At 37.9% G+C, this 27,053-nt stretch overlaps 1 protein-coding gene across 5 annotated transcripts in view; it reads right to left on the reverse strand.

Annotated features, from left to right (window-relative positions):
* Positions 1-27,053, reverse strand: part of MUSK (muscle associated receptor tyrosine kinase) — a 138,525-nt gene that overhangs the window by 104,809 nt on the left and 6,663 nt on the right. For all 5 annotated transcript variants that reach the window (XM_037797580.1, XM_037797578.1, XM_037797577.1 and 2 more), the window contains exon 2: positions 12,789-12,915. In XM_037797580.1, coding sequence (XP_037653508.1) covers positions 12,789-12,915 — 127 coding nt within the window. The remainder of the gene's footprint in view (positions 1-12,788; positions 12,916-27,053) is intronic.

Here is a 27,053-nt window from a genome sequence, read left to right on the forward strand (position 1 = left end):
GTCACAGAGGAAAATGGCAGATTAGGGCCTCTACTGTGATTCCTGTCAAACCAATGATTGTCAATGGAAGGAGGAGAATAGAGACAAGAGGAAACTTAAGTCACTTCTGACTAATAGGAAGACATTATTTGGTAACACAATGCTAACATTCTGTTATAATCTTTCTTAGACTGCAACTATCAAAGCACCACTGAGTCCTTCCAAAGTGCTTTCAAAAGTCAATGTCTACTGATAAGACCAAATGTAAAGTTTACTTTATTCAGCAAAGTATATCACTACCAAGATCTATACATCTCCTTCCCATAATTTATTGGAAAAGAGCTGCTTGATGATAAACATGAATGCACATAAATGGGACTATCAGAAAGGGTTAAATATTTATACAAGTAACTAACAGTTAATTGGAAATCCATTCATTCATTGCACAAATATTTGCTGAGTACCTAATGAGGGCCAGGCACTGTTCTGGTTGCTCAGGATACAACAGGAAACCAAACAGCTTCAAACTATATGATTCTCATATATTTTCTCATTTAATTACACAACACTGTTTGTAGATTAGGGAATTAGGAGAACAGAAAGAGAAATTTGAGGGAAAGCATTAATATAAAAGTGAGTTTTATGACCAAGTAAGGGTTCATTTCCAAAATGTGTGTGGTAGGCAGAATAATGGCCTCTCGCAGACCTATTTCTTAATCTCCAGGACTTGTGAACATGTTACCTTACCTGGCAAAAGGGACTTGACAGATGTGATTAAGTTAAGGATTTTAGTGAGATTATTATGAACCATCCAGGTGGGTTCAGTGTAGTCATCAGGGTACTTAAGAGAGGTAAGAGGGAGGCAAAAGAGTCAGAGAGGTAGATATGACAATTGAAACAAAGGTTAGAGTGATGGAATTGCAAGCTTTGAAGACGGAGGAGGGGGCCATGAGTCAAGGAATGCAGGCAGCCTCTAGAATATGGAAAAGGCAAGAAATCACATCCTTCCCCACCCCGGGGTATCCAGAAGGAATGCTGCCCTGCCACACCTTGATTTTAGCCCAGTGAGACAGATTTCAGACTTCTGACATCCTGGTCGTTTTAAGCCACAAAATTCTGGTATTTTGTTACAGCAGCAATAGGAAATAAAAACAGATTTTTGGTACCTGGAAGTATGGTGCTGTTGCAACACATACCTAAAAATGTGGAAGGATAGCTCCAAGGGCAGGGCAATGAATCCAGAAGGAAGAGCCACAAATCACAGGGGATTATTCCTGGGCAATGAGTAGAGGCTGGAAGAATTTTGAGGAATATGATAGCAAAAGCCTAGATTGACTTGCATAGATCGTTGGTATAAATATGTGTATTAATGACTCTGCTAATGAGACTCAGTGGGAAGTGAGGAGCATGCTAGACAAAATCTAAATCACCTTAGAGTATACCTAAATTATCACAAACAGAGTGTTGGTAGAAACGTGAATTTTAAAAGCACAACCAGTGAGGACTCATGTGGAAAATGTTATTGGAAACTGGAGAAAAGGGATCCTTGTTATATAGTGGCAGAAAACTTAGCTGAATTACATCCTGCAGTTCTGTGGAAAGCAAGCACTGTAAACAGTGAACTTAAATATTTAGCTGAGGGCATCTCCAAGCAAAGTGTTAAAGGTGTGGTCTGGTTTCTTCTTGCTGCCTATAGTAAAATGCAAGAGGAAAGAGATAAATTGAGAGAACTGTTAAGCCAAAAGGAACCAGGACTTGATGACTTGGGAATTCTCAGCCTATTCAGATTATTAAAAGACACTAAAATTTGAAGATGCACTGTTGAGAAAGCGTGATCTGGAGAGAGAGTGTGACTGGACAACCTTTTGCTAGTGCCTGGGAAAGATGAAAAAGTCAGAGTGTTTAGTCACAAAGAGTACTCTTTGAAGAGATCAAGGCATTTGACTCATGGATCCTCTCTGCAAATCTCAGCAGAAGTGAGGAATAGAGATGCAATTATCCAGGAAAGAGAGGGAACCTCTTGTCTAATGGAGTGAATCCTCATGACACACGGGAGACCACAAGGTAGTGAAGAATTTTTTACAAGCAGAAACACCACCATCTTATACTGAAAGGGAAGGAGACAGGACACAATGAAGGAAGGCTCCTGGATTCCCCAAATTCTACATGCAGGAAATACACTGAGAGAACTCCTCAGCTGCAAACACTACCTTTTGTGATAAAGGAAGGAGAACTCCAAGGGCAGAGCAACGAATCCAGAGGGAAGAGCACAAGACACACTGGATTATTCCTGGGCCTTGAAGTCAAATGAAGCTTGGCTGGCTGGATTTGGATATGCCTGGGACTTGCGACTCCTTTTCTCCTTTCATATTCCCCCTTTTTGAGTTGGAATATCTGTAACTGTTATCCTATGCCTGTCTCATCATTTATTTAGGGAGCAGATAACTTGTTTCTTGAGTTTCACAGGTACACAGAGGGAAAGGAATTGTGCCTCACGGTTAATTACATCTAGAGCCTCACCCATGCTTGATTTAGATGATAAAATTGGGGGCTTTGAGCTGAAGTGATATAAATGAGATTTTTGCTTTAACTTGAAGGTATCATGTGCTGAGACTTTGGGGAATGTTGGGATGAGGTTCGTGCATTTTGCATGCAAGATTGATGTCAATCTTTGAATGCCAGTGGGCAGGATGTGGTAAGCAGAATAACTGCTCCTTTTAGAGAATACCAATGAGTATGTCACCTTACCTGGAAAAAGGGACCTTACAGATGTGATTAAGTTAAGGATTTTAAAATGGAGAGATTATCCTGGATTTTCGGAGTGGGGGGACGCAATGTATCACAGGGTTCTTAAAAGATTGAAGAAGGAGGCAAGAGAATCAGAGAAGGAAATGTGACAAGGGAAGCAGGGGTTGGAGTGATGTAATTGCTAGCTTTGAAGACAGAGAAAGCAGCCATGGGTCAAGGAATGCCCGCGGCCTCTAGATCTGGAAGACAAGAAATCAGTTTCTCTCCTAAAGTCTCCAGAAGGAAAAATTACCCTGCCAACACCTTCATTTAGCCCATTGAGACTTATTTCAGGTTTCTGACTTTCAGAACTGTAAGATAATAAATTTGTGCTATTTTAAGCCACTAAGTTTGTGGTAATTTGTTACAGCAGCCATAGCAAACTAATATAACATGAAAATAAAAAATAGAAAGGAAATGGATTCTTGATTTTCAAATCTTGGCAGATGATTTCCATGACATGCTGAGTCTACAGAGGAACAAAGGGGAGTAATAAATGTTGACCTAGTGTGACTAAGGATGAAATAATCATTGGTTATAGTTCATTAGATCATAATAAATCACTTAGAGTAGCTATCATACTCTCATAATCTTTTTTTGCTATGTGTAAATTTTCATGGAACTACATATATATATATATGTTTAGAGCAATGCTACTTATTTTATATTCATTTAATTTTCACCATGCCCTTTTTTGGTGATATAATTACCCCCATGTATCTGTATTTAATCGTTCCTAAATAATTTGAATCAGGCTATAGTTCTTCCTCTCACCATAACTGGTTAGAAAGGATCTAATCTTTTACCCTGCCCTATTGGTCTCTGCCTCTTCCTACTGAAGACTTCATTCCAGGGAACTTTTCTTTATTCTAGCCCTAGCTGTGTCAGATTATTAGCAGTATAATCCTGTAAGGAATTTAAAGAGAGAATGGAAAGTAATATCTCAAGACCTAAGAAGACAGCTTCCCTAGTCTGAAAAGACATGTGCCTGAGTCAGGACATTATATTACAAAGTGTTCTTTGTTGCAATACATTTATGCCAAACAAACAAACGAACAACTGCATTATTAACAGAATCACTGAGTGTTAGAGATTGAAGCTTCAAGGCAAAACAGTCAAGAAAAATCCCCCACCTTCCCTGGTGAAAATCCCACAACACAAACACCTCAGCAACTATAAGGCTTGGTACTAGATATATGTTCGCTGCTGACCAAGAGAATCAGATTCCTCTACTACAGAAGTCAGAAGAGTGGTTCCTCCCTGTGTACTGTTGTCTCCTATGTAGCTTACTTCTGAAACTAAGCAACATGTGGGTGCATCTGATTGGCTGCACCTAGGTGACGTGTTCAACCTCTGTTGCAAGGAAGTCTGGGAAACTGAGTTTTCTGGCATCTACCTTGGGAAGATGGGAAGGACTAAAATGTGAGAAATTACACTAGCCTACAAAAGACATGATATTGGGCACCACAAATGAAATGTGATCACTATAGTGTAGGAAGTCCATCCCCTCTAAGTGCCCTCTCTTCTGCTTCCAGAGAACATCTACCCTTTGAATAAAGTCTATTAAAAAATATATATGTATGTATGTAAATATATGGGTATGTGGGTATGGGTGTGCTTGTTACAGTCCAAAGGCAATTTACTCTAAGTAAGCAACAATGATGCAACAGATTATAAATCTTGAAATCTTTATATTTCACAGAGGAGGTGGGCTCTTGGCCCCAAAGTACTCTGGATAATATTTAAATATTGTGAAACATAAAAGAAGAATAGCAAGGTATAAAATGTGAGTAGTTTAAAAATATTACAAGAGTAAACAGAAGTTAATGTTAGAAACTCATTTTGTTGTTCTCAATAAACACAAATAGGAGCACAGGCCTTGGAGATGTGGAGAGACTTAACTCTGCCATGTATAAGTGGTAGGACACTGGGCAAGCTACCCAAATGATCAGATTCTGCTTTTTCTTCTGTAAAATGGATATAATAGTATATACTAGGATTATGAAAATGAAATGATATAATATTTTTAAAGCATTTAGCATGGTGCCTAAATACCTGAAGTATTTAATAAATTGACTGCATATAAATTGCATATATATTTCTTGTTATATATTATCCAACATGAATTCTGAAAAAAAGAGAAGTGAATGATTTATTGAAGCAGATTTGGTTAAAGATATGCTATCTGAGATGAAAGAGCAGAGACAATATAAATAGATAACAAAATGCAATAGAAGAATTTAAAAATGCATTGGAAGAGAATTTTAAAAAGTGATATAGCATAAAGCACAATTAATTACTGGGAAGATAAAATCTGAAACCCTATCATGGATGCCTGTTGGAAACTGAACTCAAGACTCTTCCTTCCCTTCCTTCCCTCTTGTCATACTCATGTTCCCTCCAGTTAATGATAGCTCTCTTCCTGTTTGTATAAACCAGAAAACTCCAAGTCTTCATTGACATTTCACCTTCCCTTGCTCCTCACATCTCAGTTACCAGATTCTGTTGCTTTTGCTTCCTAAGTAGATATTGGAATCAACTTCTCTATGTCCGCCACAACCAACCCACTTCAAGTTACACTGTCGCTCACATGGACTACTGAAGTTACCTCCTCCTAACTGGCCCACCCACATCTGATCCTGCTCCCTTCCAGTCTTTCTCCACACTGCAGCTACTGGTTTCAAATGCACATTCGATCATGCCACAGCCCATTGCCCCACCTTGAAACCCTCCAAAGAATTTCCTTTGACATTTGACCTTGGCAGAACGTGCTCTTGTGCATGCTGTTCTTTCTCCCTAGAATATTCTTCCCTCTCCTTTTGCCTGATTAACTCTGTTTAGCCTTTTTCTTAGCTCAAGCATTGATTCCCTACAGAGGCTTTCTCGGAACTCCATGACCAGCTGTTGTATGTTCTCATAGATTTGAATGCTGCTCTTTGAAGCCCAGTTTCAATTTTGAATTTTGATGGTATTTATTTGATGGATTTTGACTCTGTAAGGTCAGTGGCCTTACATATTATTTTATGCACAAAAAAAGTCACTTAATTCAGTGGTTTTTAATGGTTTTTGTGTTTTGGGCCTTTTGAAAGTCTCATGAAGCCTATAGATTCTGTTTCAGAATCATATTTTTTTTTCAATTGAGATTGTTCACATACCATACAACTATCCAAAGATCCAAAGTGTACAATCAGTTGCCCATGGTACCATCATACAGCTGTGCATCCATCACCACAATTAATACTTTTTCAATTTTTAGAACATTTTCATTATTCCAGAAAAGAAATAAAGACAAAAAAGGGAAACTCCAAGCCTTCCATACCCCTAACCACAACCCCCTGCATTATTGACTCAAAGTTTTGGTATAGTACATTTGTTACTGTTGATGAAAGAATGTTAAAATACTACTAACTGTAGTATATAGTTTGCAATAGGTATATTTTTTTCCTATATGCCCCTCTATTATAAACTTCTAGTTATAATGTCATACATTTTTTCTAGTTCATGAGAGGGATTTCTAATCTTTGTAGTTAATCACAGCCATTGTTCATCACAAGATTCACTGTTTTATACATTCCCATCTTTTAATCTCCAGCTTTCCTTCTGGTGACAAACATGACTCTGAGCTTACCCTTTTTTACCACCTTTACACACCATTCAGCACTGTTTGTTATTCTCACAATGTGCTACCATCACCTCTGTCCATTTCTAAACATTTAAGTTCACCCTAGTTGAACAATCTGCTCATAATAAGCAACTGCTCCCCATTCTTTAGCCTCGTTCTATATCATGTAACTTATATTTCATGTCTATGAGTTTACATATTATAATTAGTTAATATCAGTGAGACCCTGCAATATTTGTCCTTATGTGTCTGTCTTATTTCACTCAATATATTGCCCTCAAGGTTTCTTCATCAACCCATTTTTTAAGACGGTTTTGTTCACACACCGTACATTCCATCCTAAGTAAACAATTGTTGGTTCCCTGTGTAGTCACATATTTTTGTATTCAGCACCATCATCAATATCTATATAAGGACATCTCCATTTCTTTCACAAAGAAGGAGGAAGAGTCAAAGAAGGTAGATAGACAAAAGAAAAAGAAAAAAGAGAGAAAAAATGACAGTTAGAAAGCAAAAAAAGGAAAGACAACATTAAACTAAGGTAGAATAAAGAGTCAGACAACATCACCAATGCCAGGAGTCCCACACCCTTCCCCTATGTCTCTCCCCCCAACCATATGCATTTAGCTTTGGTATATTGCCTTTGTTACATTAAAGGAAGCATAATACAATGTTTCTGTTAATTATAGTCTCTAGTTTGTATTTTCCCCACAATCCCACTGTATTTTTAACACCTTGCAATGTTGACATTCATTTGTTCTACCTCATGTAAAAACATATTCGTACCTTTTATTACAAATCATTGAACACCCTAGGTTTCACTGAGTTGTACAGTCCCAGTCTTTACCTTTCATCTTGCATTCTGGTGTCACACATGGTCCTAACCTTCCTCTTTTAACCATGCTCACAGTCATCCTTGTTCACTGTACTTACATTGCTGCACTATCTCCCAAAGTTGTTTTCCAAACCTCTCACTCCTGTCTTTTCCTTTCTGTCTGCAGTGCTTCCTTTAGTGTTTCCTATAGAGCAGGTGTCTTGTTCACAAACTCTGTCATTGTCTGTTTGTCAGAGAATATTTTAAGCTCTCTCTCATATTTGAAGGATAGTTTTGCTGGATATAGGATTCATGGTTGGTGGTTTTTCTCTTTCAGCATCTTGAATATATCACCCCACTTCCTTCTTGCCTCCATGGTTTCCATTGAGAAATCTGCACTTAGTCTTATCAAGCTTCCTCTGTATGTGATGGATTGCTTTTCTCTTGCTGCTTTCAGGATTCTCTCTTTATCCTTGATGTTTGATAATCTGATTATTATGTGTCTTGGCATAGGCCTATTCAGATCTATTCTGTTTGGGGTATGCTGCACTTCTTGGATCCGTAATTTTATGTCTTTCATAAGAGATGGGAAATTTTCATTGATTATTTCCTCTCTTATTGCTTCTGCCCCTTTTCCCTTCTCTTCTCCTTCTAGGACACCCATGACATGTACATTCCTGTATTTCATGTTGTCCTTCAATTCCTGGAGATGTTGCTCATATTTTTCCATTCTTTTCTCTATCTGTTCTTTTGTGTATAGGCTTTCAGGTGCATTGTTCTCCTGTTCCTGAGTGTTTTCTTCTGCCCCTTGAGATCTGCTGTTGTATGTTTCCATTGTGTCTTCCATCTCTTGTGTTGTGCCTTTCATTTCCATAGATTCTGCCAGTTGTTTTTTCAAACTTGTGAGTTCTACCTTATGTACACCTAATGTTTTCATTATATGCTTCATCTCTTTTGCCATATCTTCCCTAAACTTTTTGAATTGATTTAGCATTCATTGTTTAAATTCCTGTATCTCAATTGAAGTGTACATTTGTTCCTTTGACTGGGCCATAACTTCGTTTTTCTTAGTGTAGGTTGTAGTTTTCTGTTGTCTAGGCATCTGGTTTCCTTGGTTACCCCAATCAGGTTTTCCAAGACCAGAATGGGCTCAGGTCTTGGAAGGAGGGAATAGTATCTAGTTTCCTTGAGGGTGTCTTAGAAGATTGATATACCCTGTTAGGTCTCAGCCACTGTGCTTTTCTGTCCAGCAGGTGGTGCCTGTTAGCCTGTAGCTCCTGACTGGTGTAAGCAGGTGTGGCCCATGGCTGTTTTCCCCCAGGCTCTGGGGTCTGGCTCTGAATGGAAGGTGGGTAGTAGAACTTGGCACCACCTTCCTCCTCTTAGGGAAGATACACCCTCTAGGGAGAGGTCATTTACATTTGAATAGTCTCTCTGCCTGAGCTGTCCACACCCTTGTCTGGGTCAGAGTGCTGGGAACTGAAAATGGCTGAAGCTTTCTCCACTGAGCTGAAAAAGGGAAAGAAAGCCCCTTCAGGGCCAGTCCATGGCCACCCTCAAGCTCTCCAAGGTCAGTCGTCACCAAAAGCCTCTGTCTGCTTGTTGGGGATTTGTAGCTTGTATTGAGCAGTCCATGTTTGTTAATTAAAACCCCAGTTGGAGCTCAGCTGAGCTATATTTGCTTGCTCAGAGAGTGCTGCTCTCTAGCACTGCAAGGCTTTACAGTTCAGGCCATTGGGGGAGGGGGCTCCCAGCTTGGATCTGCAGTTTTTGCTTACAGATTTTATGCTGTGATCTCAGGCATTCCTCCCAATTCAGGTTTGTGTGTGATGAGTGGATAGTTTGTCCCCCTGCAGTGATTCCAGATTATTTACTAGTTGTTCCTGGTGGTTTATTATTTGTTCCAGGGGAACAAAATAGCTTCCCCTCCTCTCTAAGCTGCCATCTTCTTCTGTCTCCTCCAGAATCATATTTTAAACTTCATAAAATTAAATATATAGGAATATATTGTTATATAGTAAGAGTTACAAAATATAAAATAGTAAAAATCCATTTTTAATTGAGTAATGCATAGGTTTCTTTATTAACATAGTAAATAATAACATCTAATGGCTGGTCTAAACACTAATAATTATTAAAATTTCAAAGTAGGGAAGAGTATAAATAATATTTCAAGTTACATAAGAAACAACCATAATATGACATAACATAATGTAATATAATATAATATATAGTATAATATAATATAACATAAAAATGTGATTTTTATTGCAATAAAGCCGTAGGCACTGTTACCACTACTGTTGTTCATGGTCTATATTTGCAATAAGGTTTCATGTTTTATTTAGGAATATTCAATTTATGTATAGAAGACAAAGAGAAATAAGATGGATAAGATTCATAAGAAATATTAAGCATATAAATAGTAAAGCTAATAGCTCATGAGATACTGACAAAACTTATGTTAAATAGACAAGTAAGTAAGACATAAGTAAACAAGAAACTTGTAAAACATAGGCAGAATTGATAAGATGTGTTGACTATAGACAGCAAATAAATTAGTAACCTACCAAGGATAGGTAGCATACATAGAAAATGTGACGGAACATAAAGAATGTTACTTACAGCAGAAACGGATGGACAGACAAGGGCATAATCATGCCCCTCTGGGCGGACAGCTATGTCCCTCCTAAGTCAATGGCCCGGGAAACACAGTTAAGGCCATGGCTGTTCAGCAAGCTAATTGGCAAGCTACAGCTATGGCCGTTGTGCTTGCCACTGCCCGTCTCCAATAGAAAAGTATGTGCCACTGGCTTCAGGAACTTTCCACCTGTGGATCCCCTTGCTCAAACCTCAACTGTGGTCCTTGTAAAGACACCACAGTGGGGAAGCCTGAAGCATCCGAGAGAGAGAGAGAGACAGGGCATGCAGACACTGAGTAAGCAAAAGTTCCTAAGTATATTACCTTATACCATCTCTTTTCCCAATGTTCTATGTATTTTAAATTGATTTAATAACCTTTATTTCAAAGATCTTGATTCAGTCTGTGAGCCTTCTTGTTTTAGGATCACTGGGATGATAGCTTGCCTGGTAAATGGTAGAGTATTTGGAGGTTACCATAGCACAGGTTAATTTCTCACATTACAACACGTGCAATAGAAGGAAGCACTACATTTCAGTTGGAGGTTAGTGAAAGTAAAGACACACTTTCCCCCATTCAAGTTCATGGACCCAATCTGTAGGCCCAGTTTAAGGACCCTAGACCTACTGCAAGGAACATCTGCTAGGAAGCCAGTGGTTCACTTTGCCACAGATTTTTGATCAAATAGCTATTGTAATGAAGAAAGGATAACATGGCCTTTATCTGGCAAATGGGAATTTTTCTCTTTTTAAAGGTTGCCTTAATATATATCAGAAGATCCTTCTAACTTTCAAAAGTAAAGGTCATGATGAGCTAGAGGTCAGATTCCTGGACAACACAGTTCAATTTATTGGGACCTGGAAGTGTAGGAGATGAAGCCAGTCCCTAGAACTCCCCAGAATTACCTGGAATATGTGCCCCAGACCATATCATGGTGTTTTCTAATACTGTGGACCTTCTTCTACATCCTATCCTGGGGTCATGAAATAGCTCTGACTTCCTCATGTCAATTAAGTCTCTGTTTGCTTCAGGCAATTCTCGTAACCTTGTTGAATTTCAGATCTTATATTTATGAAATGAGGAATTTTACATATTCTAGGTGAGTTTTATAACTAGGAAGAAGAGTTTGATTTTCTTTACAATGCTGCCAGAAGATGTGTTTGCTTTTATGACAGATAAAGCACAAGGCAGCAGTGGGCATTCTTTTTTTTTGTTAAATTAAATTCAGTTTTATTGAAATATATTCACACACCATCACATAGCTATGCATTCATCACCCCAATCCACTTCCGAACATCTTCCTTACATCAGAAAGAATCAGAACAAGAATAAAAAATAAAAGTATAAAAGAACACCCTAATCATCTCCCCGATTCAACCCCATCCTTCACTCAGTCCTTGTCCCCATCCTTCCACTCAACTATCCATCCATACACTAGACAAAGGGAGTGCGATCAACAAGGTTTTCACAATCGTGCTGTTACCCCCTGCAAGCTACACTATTGTACAGTCATCCTCAACAGTCCAGAATACTGGGTTGGAGCTAGAAAGTCCCAGGCATTCACTTCTAGCCATTCCAATACACCAAACTCAAGAAATGTTATCTATATGGTGCATAAGAATGTCCACCAGAGTGACCTCTCGACTCCATTTGAAATCTCCTAGCCACTGAGACTCCACTTTGTCTCATCTCACATCCCCCTTTTGGCCAAGAAGATTTTCTCAATCCCACCATGCCAGGTCCAGACTCATCCCTGGGAATTATATCCTGTGCTGCCAGGGAGATTTACACCCCTGGGTGTCAGGTCCCATGCTGGGGGGAGGGCAGTGAGTTCACCCACCAAGGTGGCCCAGCCAGAGAGAGAGAGAGAGGGCTACATCTGAGCAACAAAGAGGCACTCAGGGGGAGACTCTCAGGCACAATTATTTGCAAGTTTAGCCTCTCCCTTGCAGTAACGAGTTTCATAAGGGCAAGTCCCATGATAGAGGACTCAGCACATAAAACTGCCAGTCCTCAATGTTTGTGAGAACATCAGCATCAGTCCACTTGAGGAAGTCCAACCCTTCTGCATTTTCCCCCAGTTCCTCAGGGGAGCCATGCATATATATATATATATGTATTCTCTGCCCAAATTACTTTGGGATGTGTCATTGTTTCACTCTAACCTATATAAGCCTACCATATCTCACTTCCTATTCAAAGTTCCATGTAATTGTGGTGTTTGAACAAACTGACTATAGAGTTATACTGTTTAGAAAATATAGATCCTGCACCAAATAGACATCTCTTCCCTTGGTCTTACATGGAAGTTGAAGTTTTAAAACATAGTCAATTTCTACCTTACCCTTTGGCCCGGTTTGCCCTAGTCTTAACCAAATCTGCTTCATTCATATCACTAATTGAAGTCTGGGCTCTTTTTCAGCTTTTCCTTTTTTTTTTTTTAACAGTTGCTGTATGTGCTAATACTGACATTCATATCTGCCAAGCTCTAGCTCTGAGTTTCAGGTGTCACAGAGATACTCAATGTTCCAGAGACCAATCAGGTTATACAATAAGGAATCAGCATCTCAAAGTTTGGAGATAGCCATTACAATTCAGGAATAGATTTGACTGCTGTAAGAGCTTACAATCTAGGGATCATTACAGTAATTGTTCCCCTTAGGCTGTGCTCTAAGATCCAACTCAGAGTTTACACATTGTAGCTAGTCCACATTGGTGAGACTTTACAGTGTTTGCCTTTATTTCTGACGTGCTTCACTCAAAATGCTATGCACAGGATCCATTCACCTCGTTGCATGTCTCACAGCTTCACTCCTTCTTGTAGTTGCTCAATATTCCATTGCATGCATACACCACAGTTCACCATTCCATTCCTCAGTCTATGTACCCCCAGGCCACCTCCACCAGCAGTGGGCATTCTTAACAGAAAAAGGCAGAATACTTACTTAATGAGAATTTTATTTCTAGTCCAGGAAATCTCAGGCTGGGGATAGGATTCCACTGCACACATGAAAGTAGCCACTTCTTCAACTAAGGCATCTACTGTTTCAAGAGGAGTGGTGATGACAGGAGCTAAAAAGAGAGGAGAAATCAAATGATAAAATTCTGGAATGCTTTGCTAACCTTCCTTAAGCAGTTTGAGCCTACCACATACCTCAATGAGAATTATATTTTCCCAAAGTAGAAATTTGCCAAAAGGAAGGAAGATTTTATAGAGAGAATTATGTTTCTACTCTCAAAGGAGGCTTTTGAGAATCAAAAGAAGATGCAATTAAAGATGCACTTGAGATATTTAAACTCATATGAGAATAATAGAATAAATCTATGACAATAAATGTAAAAACTCAGATGAAATATATATTAAAGAAAAATATAAATATAAATTGACCCAAGAGAAAAGAAAAATATAAATATAAACTGATCCAAGAGCAAACAAAAAATCTGAAGAAACAGATAACAATAAAGAAATTGATATCCAGGAAAAATATGATCTACCTCCTAAATTACTTGTCGAAGACAGCTTTACGAGAAGTTCTACCAAACTCTTAAGGAACCTATAAACTTTACTTTATGCAGATAGCTTGAAAGAACACAAAAAATGTAAAACTATCTAACTTATTTCATGAGGCTAGTAAAGCCTTGATACTAAATGCAAACAAAGGCAATACAATAAAATAAAATTATATACCAATCTCCTTTAAGAACATAGATAAAAAATCTTAAGCAAAATATTAGCAAGTCAAACCCAACACTGTAATTAAAAGATAAGGTTATGCCAGAAATTCAAGGATATTTTAGTATGTAACTATAGCTTATCAATTAGCCACATTGCAGTTTAGAGGATAAAAGCCATACAATCAACTTATATATACAGAAAAAGGATTAGATAAAATGTAATAGTCATTCAGGATGTGGGTGTATCAAACTGTATGTAGTATGCTTAGGAAATTAATGATAGAAGTGGCTCTCATTCATATAAAAGACCGTTTACTAAAGCCTGCAGGAAAAACGCATTTAATCATTCCCACTAAATCAGAAACATGAAAAGATGACGACTATCATCCCTAACTCTGTGCTGAAATTTTATTCACTGCAGTCATCCAAGAAAAAGAAATAGATATGAGTGCTGGAAAAGGTGAAGCCAAAACTATCATTATAGTAGATATTTTCACTAAGTGAAAACCCAATAGAATCTATACACAAACAAATGCAAGAGTCTTAAATAATCACTAGAAACAAGATCAACATGCAAAAGTCAATAATATTTCTAAAGTCTAACATTGATCAATGAGAAAATATAGTAGAAAAAGTCTCATTTGCAATAGCAAAACAAAAAACTTTTTTAAAAACTTAGGAAGATACTCAGAATAAACCCATTAAAAATACGCAAAACAGCTACAGAGAAATGTTATTAAAGACATAAAAGATGATCTAAATAAATAGAGAGATATTATGTTTATGAACAGGAATGCTCAGTATTCCCTCTAATATTAATTCTCTCCAAATTCAGTACAATTCCAATACAAATTTCAGTATTTGTTATGGATCTTAACAAGATGACCCTAAATTTCACATGAGAGAATTAAGGACCAATTAAAACCAAAATGGTTTTGACAAAACAGATAGGTTGTATGTACTTATCCTCCTATATATCAATATCAATTATAGAGCTACAGTAATTAAAACAGTATGGTAATATAGCAAAAATAGACGAATAGAATAGAGGACTCAGAAGCAGATCAACAAAAACAAAATTGGCAAAAGATGAATTATTCAGTACTGATTCAGTGATGATATTGGGGTAATTGGTGCTTTGTAGAGAAAAAAATGAATCTGGATCCTACCTCACACCATATGCAAAAATAAATTACTAGGTGTGGGAGGCGGGGCAAGATGGCAGACTGGTGAGCTGTATGTTTTAGTTCCTCCTCCAGGAAAGTAGGTAGAAAGCCAGGAACTGCGTGGACTGGACACCACAGAGCAATCTGACTTTGGGCATACTTCATACAACACTGATGAAAACGTGGAACTGCTGAGATCAGCGAAATCTGTAAGTTTTTGCGGCCAGGGGACCCGCGCCACTCCCTGCCAGGCTCAGTCCCGGGGGAGGAGGGGCTGTCAGCTCCGGGAAGGAGAAGGGAGAACTGCAGTGGCTGCTCTTATCGGAAACTCATTCTACTGATACAGACTCCAACCATAGATAGACTGAGACCAGACACCAGAGAATCTGAGAGCAGCCAGCCCAGCAGAGAGGAGACAGGCATAGAAAAAAAACAACACGAAAAACTCCAAAATAAAAGCGGAGGATTTTTGGAGTTCTGGTGAACATAGAAAGTGGAAGGGCCCTGAGGTGCATATGCAAATCCCAAAGAAAAGCTGATCTCTCTGCCCTGTGGACCTTTCCTTAATGGCCCTGGTTGCTTTGTCTCTTAGCATTTCAATAACCCATTGGATCTCCCAGGAGGGCCCGTTTTTTTTTTTTTTTTTTTTTTTTTTTTTAATCATCATTTTATTGAGATATATTCACATACCACGCAGTCATACAAAACAAATTGTACTTTCGATTGTTTACGGTACCATTACATAGTTGTACATTCATCACCTAAATCAATCCCTGACACCTTCATTAGCACACACACAAAAATAACAAGAATAATAATTAGAGTGAAAAAGAGCAATTGAAGTAAAAAAGAACACTGGGTACCTTTGTCTGTTTGTTTCCTTCCCCTACTTTTCTACACATCCCTCCATAAACTAGACAAAGTGGAGTTTGGTCCTTATGGCATTCCCAATCCCACTGTCACCCCTCATAAGCTACATTTTTATACAAGTGTCTTCGAGATTCATGGGTTCTGGGTTGTAGTTTAATAGTTTCAGGTATCCACCACCAGCTACCCCAATTCTTTAGAACCTAAAAAAGGTTGTCTAAAGTGTGCGTAAGAGTGCCCACCAGAGTGATCTCTCGGCTCGTTTTGGAATCTCTCTGCCACTGAAGCTTATTTCATTTCCTTTCACATCCCCCTTTTGGTCAAGAAGATGTTCTCCATCCCACGATGCCGGGTCTACATTCCTCCCCGGGAGTCATATTCCACGTTGCCAGGGAGATTCACTTCCCTGGGTGTCTGATCCCACGTAGGGGGGAGGGCAGTGATTTCACCTTTCAATTTGGCTTAGCCAGAGAGAGAGGGCCACATCTGAGCAACAAAGAGGCATTCAGGAGGAGACTCTTAGGCACAGATACAGGGAGGCCTAGCCTCTCCTTTGCAGCAACCGTCTTCCCAAGGGTAAAACTTATGGTAGAGGGCTCAACCCATCAAACCACCAGTCCCCTATGTCTGTGGTCATGTTAGCAACCATGGAGGTGGGGTAGGCGAATACCCCTGCATTCTCCACAGGCTCCTCAAGGGGGCACTACATCTTTTTTTTTTTTTTTTCCTTGTTTGTCTTTTTTCTTTTCTTTTTTTTTTTTTTTCAATCCTTTTTTCTTTTTCTAAAACAATTACTCTAAGAAGCCCAATACAGAAAGCTTCAAAGACTTACTATTTGGGCAGGTCAAGTCAAGAGCAGAACTAGGAGAGCTCTGAGACAAAACGCAATAATCCAGTGGCTGAGAAAATTCACTAAACACCACAACTTCCCAAGAAAAGGGGGGTGTCCGCCCACAGCCATCATCCTGGTGGACAGGAAACACTCCTGCCCATCGCCAGCCCCATAGCCCAGAACTGCCCCAGACAACCCAGTGTGATGGAAGTGCTTCAAATAACAGGCACACACCACAAAACTGGGTGTGGACATTAGCCTTCCCTGCAACTTCAGCTGATAGTCCCAGAGTTGGGAAGGTAGAGCAGTGTGAATTAACAAAGCCCCATTCAGCCATCATTTCAGCAGACTGGGAGCCTCCCTACACAGCCCACCAGCCCAGAACTGCCCTGGGGGGACGGCACTCACCTGTGACATAGCACAGTCATCCCTCAACAGAGGACCCGGGGTGCACGGCCTGGAAGAGGGGCCCACTTGGAAGCCTCAGGAGCTATACGCCAATACCAAGGACTTGTGGGTCAGTGGCAGAGACAAACTGTGGCAGGACTGAACTGAAGGATTAGACTATTGCAGCAGCTTTAAAACGCTAGGATCACCAGGGAGATTTGATTGTTAGAGCCACCCCCCCCTCCCTGACTGCCCAGAAACACGCCCCATATACAGGGCAGGCGACACCAACTACACACGCAAGCTTGGTACACCAATTGGACCCCACAAGACTCACTCCCCCACTCACCAAAAAGGCTAAGCAGGGGAGAACTGGCTTGTGGAGAACAAGTGGCTCGTGGACGCCACCTGCTGGTTAGTTAGAGAAAGTGTACTCCACGAAGCTGTAGATCTGATAAATTAGAGATAAGGACTTCAATTGGTCTACAAATCCTAAAAGAACCCTATCAAGTTCAGCAAATGCCACGAGAAAATTATAAAGCATATGAAAAAACCAGACGATATGGATAACCCAAGCCCAAGCACCCAAACCAAAATACCAGAAGAGACACAGCACCTAGAGCAGCTACTCAAAGAACTAAAGATGAACAATGAGACCATAGTACGGGAGACAAAGGAAATCAAGAAGACCCTAGAAGAGCATAAAGAAGACATTGCAAGACTAAATAAAAAAATGGATGATCTTATGGAAATTAAAGAAACTGTTGACCAAATTAAAAAGATTCTGGACACTCATAGTACAAGACTAGAGGAAGTTGAACAAAGAATCAGTGACCTGGAAGATGACAGAATGGAAAATGAAAGCATAAAAGAAAGAATGGGGAAAAAAATTGAAAAAATCGAAATGGACCTCAGGGATATGATAGATAATATGAAACGTCCAAATATAAGACTCATTGGTGTCCCAGAAGGGGAAGAAAAGGGTAAAGGTCTAGGAAGAGTATTCAAAGAAATTGTTGGGGAAAACTTCCCAAATCTTCTAAACAACATAAATACACAAATCATAAATGCTCAGCGAACTCCAAATAGAATAAATCCAAATAAACCCACTCCGAGACATATACTGATCACACTATCAAACACAGAAGAGAAGGAGCAAGTTCTGAAAGCAGCAAGAGAAAAGCAATTCACCACATACAAAGGAAACAGCATAAGACTAAGTAGTGACTACTCAGCAGCCACCATGGAGGCGAGAAGGCAGTGGCACGATATATTTAAAATTCTGAGTGAGAAAAATTTCCAGCCAAGAATACTTTATCCAGCAAAGCTCTCCTTCAAATTTGAGGGAGAGCGTAAATTTTTCACAGACAAACAAATGCTGAGAGAATTTGCTAACAAGAGACCTGCCCTACTGGAGATACTCAAGGGAGCCCTACAGACAGAGAAACAAAGAAAGGACAGAGAGACTTGGAGAAAGGTTCAGTACTAAAGAGATTCGGTATGGGTACAATAAAGGATATTAATAGACAGAGGGGAAAAATTATGACAAACATAAACCAAAGGATAAGATGGCTGATTCAAGAAATGCCTTCACGATTATAACGTTGAATGTAAATGGATTAAACTCCCCAATTAAAAGATATAGATTCGCAGAATGGATCAAAAAAAATGAACCATCAATATGTTGCATACAAGAGACTCATCTTAGACACAGGGACACAAAGAAACTGAAAGTGAAAGGATGGAAAAAAATATTTCATGCAAGGTACAGCCAAAAGAAAGCAGGTGTAGCAATATTAATCTCAGATAAAATAGACTTCAAATGCAGGGATGTTTTGAGAGACAAAGAAGGCCACTACGTACTAATAAAAGGGGCAATTCAGCAAGAAGAAATAACAATCGTAAATGTCTATGCACCCAATCAAGGTGCCACAAAATACATGAGAGAAACACTGGCAAAACTAAAGGAAGCAATTGATGTTTCCACAATAATTGTGGGAGACTTCAACACATCACTCTCTCCTATAGATAGATCAACCAGACAGAAGACCAGTAAGGAAATTGAAAACCTAAACAATCTGATAAATGAATTAGATTTAACAGACATATACAGGACATTACATCCCAAATCACCAGGATACACATACTTTTCTAGTGCTCATGGAACTTTCTCCAGAATAGATCATATGCTGGGACATAAAACAAGCCTCAATACATTTAAAAAGATTGAAATTATTCAAAGCACATTCTCTGACCACAATGGAACACAATTAGAAGTCAATAACCATCAGAGACTTAGAAAATTCACAAATACCTGGAGGTTAAACAACACATTCCTAAACAATCAGTGGGTTAAAGAAGAAATAGCAAGAGAAATTGCTAAATATATAGAGACGAATGAAAATGAGAACACAACATACCAAAACCTATGGGATGCAGCAAAAGCAGTGCTAAGGGGGAAATTTATAGCACTAAACGCATATATTAAAAAGGAAGAAAGAGCCAAAATCAAAGAACTAATGGATCAACTGAAGAAGCTAGAAAATGAACAGCAAACCAATCCTAAACCAAGTACAAGAAAAGAAATAACAAGAATTAAAGCAGAAATAAATGACATAGAGAACAAAAAAACAATAGAGAGGATAAATATCACCAAAAGTTGGTTCTTTGAGAAGATCAACAAGATTGACAAGCCCCTAGCTAGACTGACAAAATCAAAAAGAGAGAAGACCCATATAAACAAAATAATGAATGAAAAAGGTGACATAACTGCAGATCCTGAAGAAATTAAAAAAATTATAAGAGGATACTATGAACAACTGTATGGCAACAAACTGGATAATGTAGAGGAAATGGACAATTTCCTGGAAACATATGAACAACCTAGACTGACCAGAGAAGAAATAGAAGACCTCAACCAACCCATCACAAGCAAAGAGATCCAATCAGTCATCAAAAATCTTCCCACAAATAAATGCCCAGGGCCAGATGGCTTCACAGGGGAATTCTACCAAACTTTCCAGAAAGAACTGACACCAATCTTACTCAAACTCTTTCAAAACATTGAAGAAAATGGAACACTACCTAACTCATTTTATGAAGCTAACATCAATCTAATACCAAAACCAGGCAAAGATGCTACAAAAAAGGAAAACTACCGGCCAATCTCCCTAATGAATATAGATGCAAAAATCCTCAACAAAATACTTGCAAATCGAATCCAAAGACACATTAAAAAAATCATACACCATGACCAAGTGGGGTTCATTCCAGGCATGCAAGGATGGTTCAACATAAGAAAAACAATCAATGTATTACAACACATTAACAAGTCAAAAGGGAAAAATCAATTGATCATCTCAATAGATGCTGAAAAAGCATTTGACAAAATCCAACATCCGTTTTTGATAAAAACACTTCAAAAGGTAGGAATTGAGGGAAACTTCCTCAACATGATAAAGAGCATATATGAAAAACCCACAGCCAGCATAGTACTCAATGGTGAGAGACTGAAAGCCTTCCCTCTAAGATCAGAAACAAGACAAGGATGCCCGCTGTCACCACTGTTATTCAACATTGTGCTGGAAGTGCTAGCCAGGGCAATCCGGCAAGACAAAGAAATAAAAGGCATCCAAATTGGAAAAGAAGAAGTAAAACTGTCATTGTTTGCAGATGATATGATCTTATATCTAGAAAACCCTGAGAAATCGACGATACAGCTACTAGAGCTAATAAACAAATTTAGCAAAGTAGCGGGATACAAGGTTAATGCACATAAGTCCGTAATGTTTCTATATGCTAGAAATGAACAAACTGAAGAGACACTCAGGAAAAAGATACCATTTTCAATAGCAACTAAAAAAATCAAGTACCTAGGAATAAACTTAACCAAAGATGTAAAAGACCTATACAAAGAAAACTACATAACTCTACTAAAAGAAATAGAAGGGGACCTTAAAAGATGGAAAAATATTCCATGTTCATGGATAGGAAGACTAATTGTCATTAAGATGTCAATTCTACCCAAACTCATCTACAGATTTAATGCAATCCCAATCAAAATTCCAACAACCTACTTTGCAGACTTGGAAAAGCTAGTTATTAAATTTATTTGGAAAGGGAAGATGCCTCGAATTGCTAAAGACACTCTAAAAAAGAAAAACGAAGTGGGAGGACTTACACTCCCTGACTTTGAAGCTTATTATAAAGCCACAGTTGCCAAAACAGCATGGTACTGGCACAAAGATAGACATATAGATCAATGGAATCGAATTGAGAATTCAGAGATAGACCCTCAGATCTATGGCCGACTGATCTTTGATAAGGCCCCCAAAGTCACTGAACTGAGTCATAATGGTCTTTTCAACAAATGGGGCTGGGAGAGTTGGATATCCATATCCAAAAGAATGAAAGAGGACCCTTACCTCACACCCTACACAAAAATTAACTCAAAATGGACCAAAGATCTCAATATAAAAGAAAGTACCATAAAACTCCTAGAAGATAATGTAGGAAAACATCTTCAAGACCTTGTATTAGGCGGCCACTTCCTAGACTTTACACCCAAAGCACAAGCAACAAAAGAGAAAATAGATAAATGGGAACTCCTCAAGCTTAGAAGTTTCTGCACCTCAAAGGAATTTCTCAAAAAGGTAAAGAGGCAGCCAACTCAATGGGAAAAAATTTTTGGAAACTATGTATCTGACAAAAGACTGATATCTTGCATATATAAAGAAATCCTACAACTCAATGACAATAGTACAGTCGGCCCAATTATAAAATGGGCAAAAGATATGAAAAGACAGTTCTCTGAAGAGGAAATACAAATGGCCAAGAAACACATGAAAAAATGTTCAGCTTCACTAGCTATTAGAGAGATGCAAATTAAGACCACAATGAGATACCATCTAACACCGGTTAGAATGGCTGCCATTAAACAAACAGGAAGCTACAAATGCTGGAGGGGATGTGGAGAAAATGGGACTCTTATTCACTGTTGGTGGGACTGTATAATGGTTCAGCCACTCTGGAAGTCAGTCTGGCAGTTCCTTAGAAAACTAGATATAGAGTTATCATTCAATCCAGCGATTGCACTTCTCGGTATATACCCGGAAGATCGGAAAGCAGTGACACGAACAGATATCTGCACGCCAATGTTCATAGCAGCATTATTCACAATTGCCAAAAGATGGAAACAACCCAAATGTCCTTCAACAGATGAGTGGATAAATAAAATGTGGTATATACACACGATGGAATACTACGCAGCAGTAAGAAGGAACGATCTCGTGAAACATATGACAACATGGATGAACCTTGAAGACATAATGCTAAGTGAAATAAGCCAGGCACAAAAAGAGAAATATTATATGCTACCACTAATGTGAACTTTGAAAAATGTAAAACAAATGGCTTATAATGTAGAATGTAGGGGAACTAGCAATAGAGAGCAATTAAGGAAGGGGGAACAATAATCCAAGAAGAACAGATAAGCTATTTAACGTTCTGGGGATGCCCAGGAATGACTATGGTCTGTGAATTTCTGATGGATATAGTAGGAGCAAGTTCACAGAAATGTTGCTATATTAGGTAACTTTCTTGGGGTAAAGTAGGAACATGTTGGAAGTTAAGCAGTTATCTTAGGTTAGTTGTCTTTTTCTTACCCCCTTGTTATGGTCTCTTTGAAATGTTCTTTTATTGTATGTTTGTTTTCTTTTTAACTTTTTTTTCATACAGTTGATTTAAAAAAGAAGGGAAAGTTAATAAAAAAAAAAAAAACAAGGAAAAAAAAAAAAGATGTAGTGCCCCCTTGAGGAGCCTGTGGAGAATGCAGGGGTATTCGCCTACCCCACCTCCATGGTTGCTAACATGACCACAGACATAGGGGACTGGTGGTTTGATGGGTTCAGCCCTCTACCACAGGTTTTACCATTGGGAAGACGGTTGCTGCAAAGGAGAGGCTAGGCCTCCCTATGGTTATGCCTAAGAGCCTCCTCCCGAATGCCTCTTTGTTGCTCAGATGTGGCCCTGTCTCTCTAGCTAAGCCAACTTGAAAGGTGAAATCACTGCCCTCCCCCCTACGTGGGATCAGACACCCAGGGAAGTGAATCTCCCTGGCAACGTGGAATATGACTCCCGGGGAGGAATGTAGACCCGGCATCGTGGGATGGAGAACATCTTCTTGACCAAAAGGGGGATGTGAAAGGAAATGAAATAAGCTTCAGTGGCAGAGAGAATCCAAAAGGAGCCGAGAGGTCACTCTGGTGGGCACTCTTACGCACACTTTAGACAACCCTTTTTAGGTTCTAAAGAATTGGGGTAGCTGGTGGTGGATACTTGAAACTATCAAACTACAACCCAGAACCCATGAATCTCGAAGACAGTTGTATAAAAATGTAGCTTATGAGGGGTGACAAGGGGATTGGGAAAGCCATAAGGACCACACTCCACTTTGTCTAGTTTATGGATGGATGAGTAGAAAAATAGGGGAAGGAAACAAACAGACAAAGGTACCCAGTGTTCTTTTTTACTTCAATTGCTCTTTTTCACTCTAATTATTATTCTTGTTATTCTTGTGTGTGTGCTAATGAAGGTGTCAGGGATTGATTTGGGTGATGAATGTACAACTATGTAATGGTACTGTGAACAATCGAAAGTACGATTTGTTTTGTATGACTGCGTGGTATATGAATATATCTCAATAAAATGAAGATTAAAAAAAAAAAAAAGACATAATGCTGAGCAAAATAAGCCAGGCACAAAAAGAGAGATATTGTATGTTACCACTAATGTGAATTCTGTGAAAAATGTACAATGTTTTATACTGTAGAATGTAGGGGACCTAGAGATACCAATTAGTGGAGGGGGAATGATAATCTAATAAGAACAGATTATGATTATGATTATGGTTTGTAAACTTTCTTGGATATAGTATGATCATGTTGGAAGCAATAGAGTTATTTTAGGTTTTTTTTTTCTCTTATTCCTTTGTTTTCTTAGGGGTTGTTAATTTTCTTGGGGTATGGAAGGAACATGTTGGAAGCAATGTAGTTATTTTCGATTATTTGTTTTTCTTACTCCTCTGTTTGGACATGGTTTATTAATTTTCTTGGGGTATGGTAGGAACATATTGGAAGCAAAGTAGTTATTTTAGGTTATTTGTTTTCCTTAATCCATTGCTTTGTTTGAAATGTTGTGGGGTTTTTTTGGTTGTTGTTTGCCTGTTTGTTTTTAATTTTTTGATAAACAAAGTTAAAAAATTGAAAAAAAATCAGTAGAAAAATGGGAGTAAAAACTAAATGACAAATAGGGTGGGATGGGGGGATGGTTTGGGTATTCTCTTTTCACTTTTATTTTTTATTCTTATTCTGATTCTTTCTGATGTAAGGAAAATGTTCAGAAATAGATTGTGGTGATGAACGCATAACTATATGATCATACTGTGAACAGTTGATTGTATACCATGGATGACTGTATGGTTTGTGAATATATTTCAATAAAACTGAATTAAAAAAAAATAAATAAAACAGTTTTTGTGTTCAGCAGTTGCTAGAAATAAAAAAATAAATAAATAAATAAATAAATTACTAGGTGTGAAAAAACAAATCTTCAATAGGACAAAAGCTTGCCTATCTGAAGTTAATGAAATATATCTTTAATTAGTCATGAAAAGCACAAACTAAGGAAGCATTCTATAATGGCTACATAAAATAAAAAATTAAATATGACTAATCCATCTAGAAAGTTAAGTGCTCCAGAATAGGAGAAAACAAATGTTCTTAACACATATAGCTAAAAGCCAATCAGAATCTTTAATATGTAAATATTTCTGCCAAGCCAGGAAATAAAACACAACAGCTCATAGAAACCTGAGCAACGTAGTTGAACTAATAATTCACAGAAGAGGAACCCTGAATGGTTAATAAACAGATGAAAATTTGAAGAATCTAAACAGGAATAATGTGAATATTAAACAAAAATGGCAAATCATTTCATACCAATAAGGATGGAAAAATCTGGAAATTCCAAGATTGGTCAGGGCATATGGAATCCAGATTTCTCATGTACTGCTAGTTATAAATTTATACAACTACTTTAGAGTGCATTTTGGCAATATCCATTCAAATTAAAAATTTCCATATACTATGATCCAACAATTCTAATTTTAGGTATATATACTAGGGAAAAAACCCTCTTACACATGCACAAGAAAATATGTACAAGGATATTTGGTGCAGTATCTGACTCCAGGGCTCATATTCATGAACTCTGTTATACTAATTTAGGATATGTAAAAAACTGTAATTCAGTCACAAACTCTCTAAAATATTTAAAAAATGATAAATGTCTCACAAAATTTACATTAGAATGTAGAAAATAATATGCCAGGCAAATGTAAACAAAAAGAAAGCATTTGTAATATTAAAATATGGTATATTAATTTTCAATAAAAAATTAATACTAAATGAAGAAAATAACATCACTTCCTATTATATAAGTATATATTCATAGTGAAAATATAATACTCATTAATCTAGAAATGCCAAATAACAGAACAAAAAATAGGGAAAACAGAAAAATTTAGAAGGTCAAGAAGAAACTGACAATTTTCAAAACTGTAGAAAAATTTCTACATCCTTTTAATTTCTAAGTGGATGTTATTCTACTTACAATTCAAATGACAAAAAATTAATACATATGTAGTGAAACAGAATAATAGAATTAATAAAATTGATCAAATAGGTATGTATATCAAACTCTAAACCCTAATAGATGTCATATCCTTTCAAATGGTCATGAAACTGAAAGGTGAATAAATTGCAGAAACATAAATTATGTATATCACATTCTTGGATGACAGTGCAATTAAACTAAACATAATGGATAATTTATTTTAAAAATTGGACAATTAAGAATTTAAAAACCAAAATTGTTCTATATAATTCTAACATCAAGGAGCAAATCAAAACTGCAATAAAAAACATTCTGGAGATGGTAACTAAAATGAGAAACTATATATCAGAATTTAGTAAATGTGATGAAATGGTGAACAAGACCAATAAAAGAAACAGAGTATATTATCAAAGAACACTTCTGAAAAATATCATGACACTTCAAAGATTTTCAGGTAAGTTATTTTACATTTTCAAGAAAGAATTCAGTCTCATGTTACATAAATAACTACGGGGAATATAAAAACTTAGACAGCTTCCCAAGTCATTCTATGAGCTAGCACAATGTTGATATCAATCTAACACAATGTAAAATCCTAACTTTAAAAAAAAGCAAATGAAATCCAATAGTATACTTTTAAATTACTACTATATATTTAGGCAGAAAAAAATCCTTATAGGAAGTAAGGATAATATAATATGAGGAAATGAGGAAAGTCCTTTAAATAGAATCTATTTAGCAATAAGTTAAAGGGTATCTATGATGTCAAAAAGTAATAACAGAATGTAATATTCATTCCCTACTAAGAAAGTTTAGTAAAGCAGGAATATAATAGTCTTTCTTTACCATGATAAAAATATGTTTCTCAACCACTCAACTTGATAACGCTGGGAATAAGACACACACACACACATTCACACACTCACATAACAAAATGATTCGAATTTGGCTTAGCACAGAGCACAGAAAAGAATGTTCCAGACGGAAGAAACAGTGTATGTGAAGGTCCAAAGAGGTAAGGAGACTGGTGCTCTATAGGAGCTAATAATGAGAAAACGTAAACATTTCCAATGGATGAGCAGGAGAATGCAGAGTCTAGAGAAGGGAATGGGAAGGAGAAACCCAACTGCTGTAAGCAAAGCCTGTAGAGTATGTTGGCAGAAGCCAGAGCAGCTTGTGTTTCATGAAGAAGGGGGAGTCAAATTCTGCCAAGAGTGCCAGAAGCTGCCAAGAAGTGAAATAAAATAAGGTCTGAAAACTGCCCCTTGATTCCCTGACAAGGAAGTCACGGTTGACGTTGGTGTGTGCCGATAAAGCGAATGTTGGGCAGTGGAAGTCAGACGGCAGTGGGTGAGGTGTCAGTGGGAGGTAAGAGAATGGCAACGATGAGGGCAAATGTCTTTTTCAGAGTTCGAGTAGGGAAGGCAAGAGAGAGGCTAGATAGCATTTGTAGGTGAGTTTAAGGACAAGGAGGCTTACATGCTGATGGGAAGCATCGAGTAGAAAGGAAAATGTTGAAGATAGTGAAAAAAGGGATGATAACTGAGGGAACCAGGTCCCTGAGAAAGCAGGCAATCATTGGATTCAGAGTAAGGAAAAGGGATTAACCG

Source organism: Choloepus didactylus, chromosome 10, assembly GCF_015220235.1.
Source record: "Choloepus didactylus isolate mChoDid1 chromosome 10, mChoDid1.pri, whole genome shotgun sequence".
NCBI lineage: Eukaryota > Metazoa > Chordata > Mammalia > Pilosa > Megalonychidae > Choloepus > Choloepus didactylus.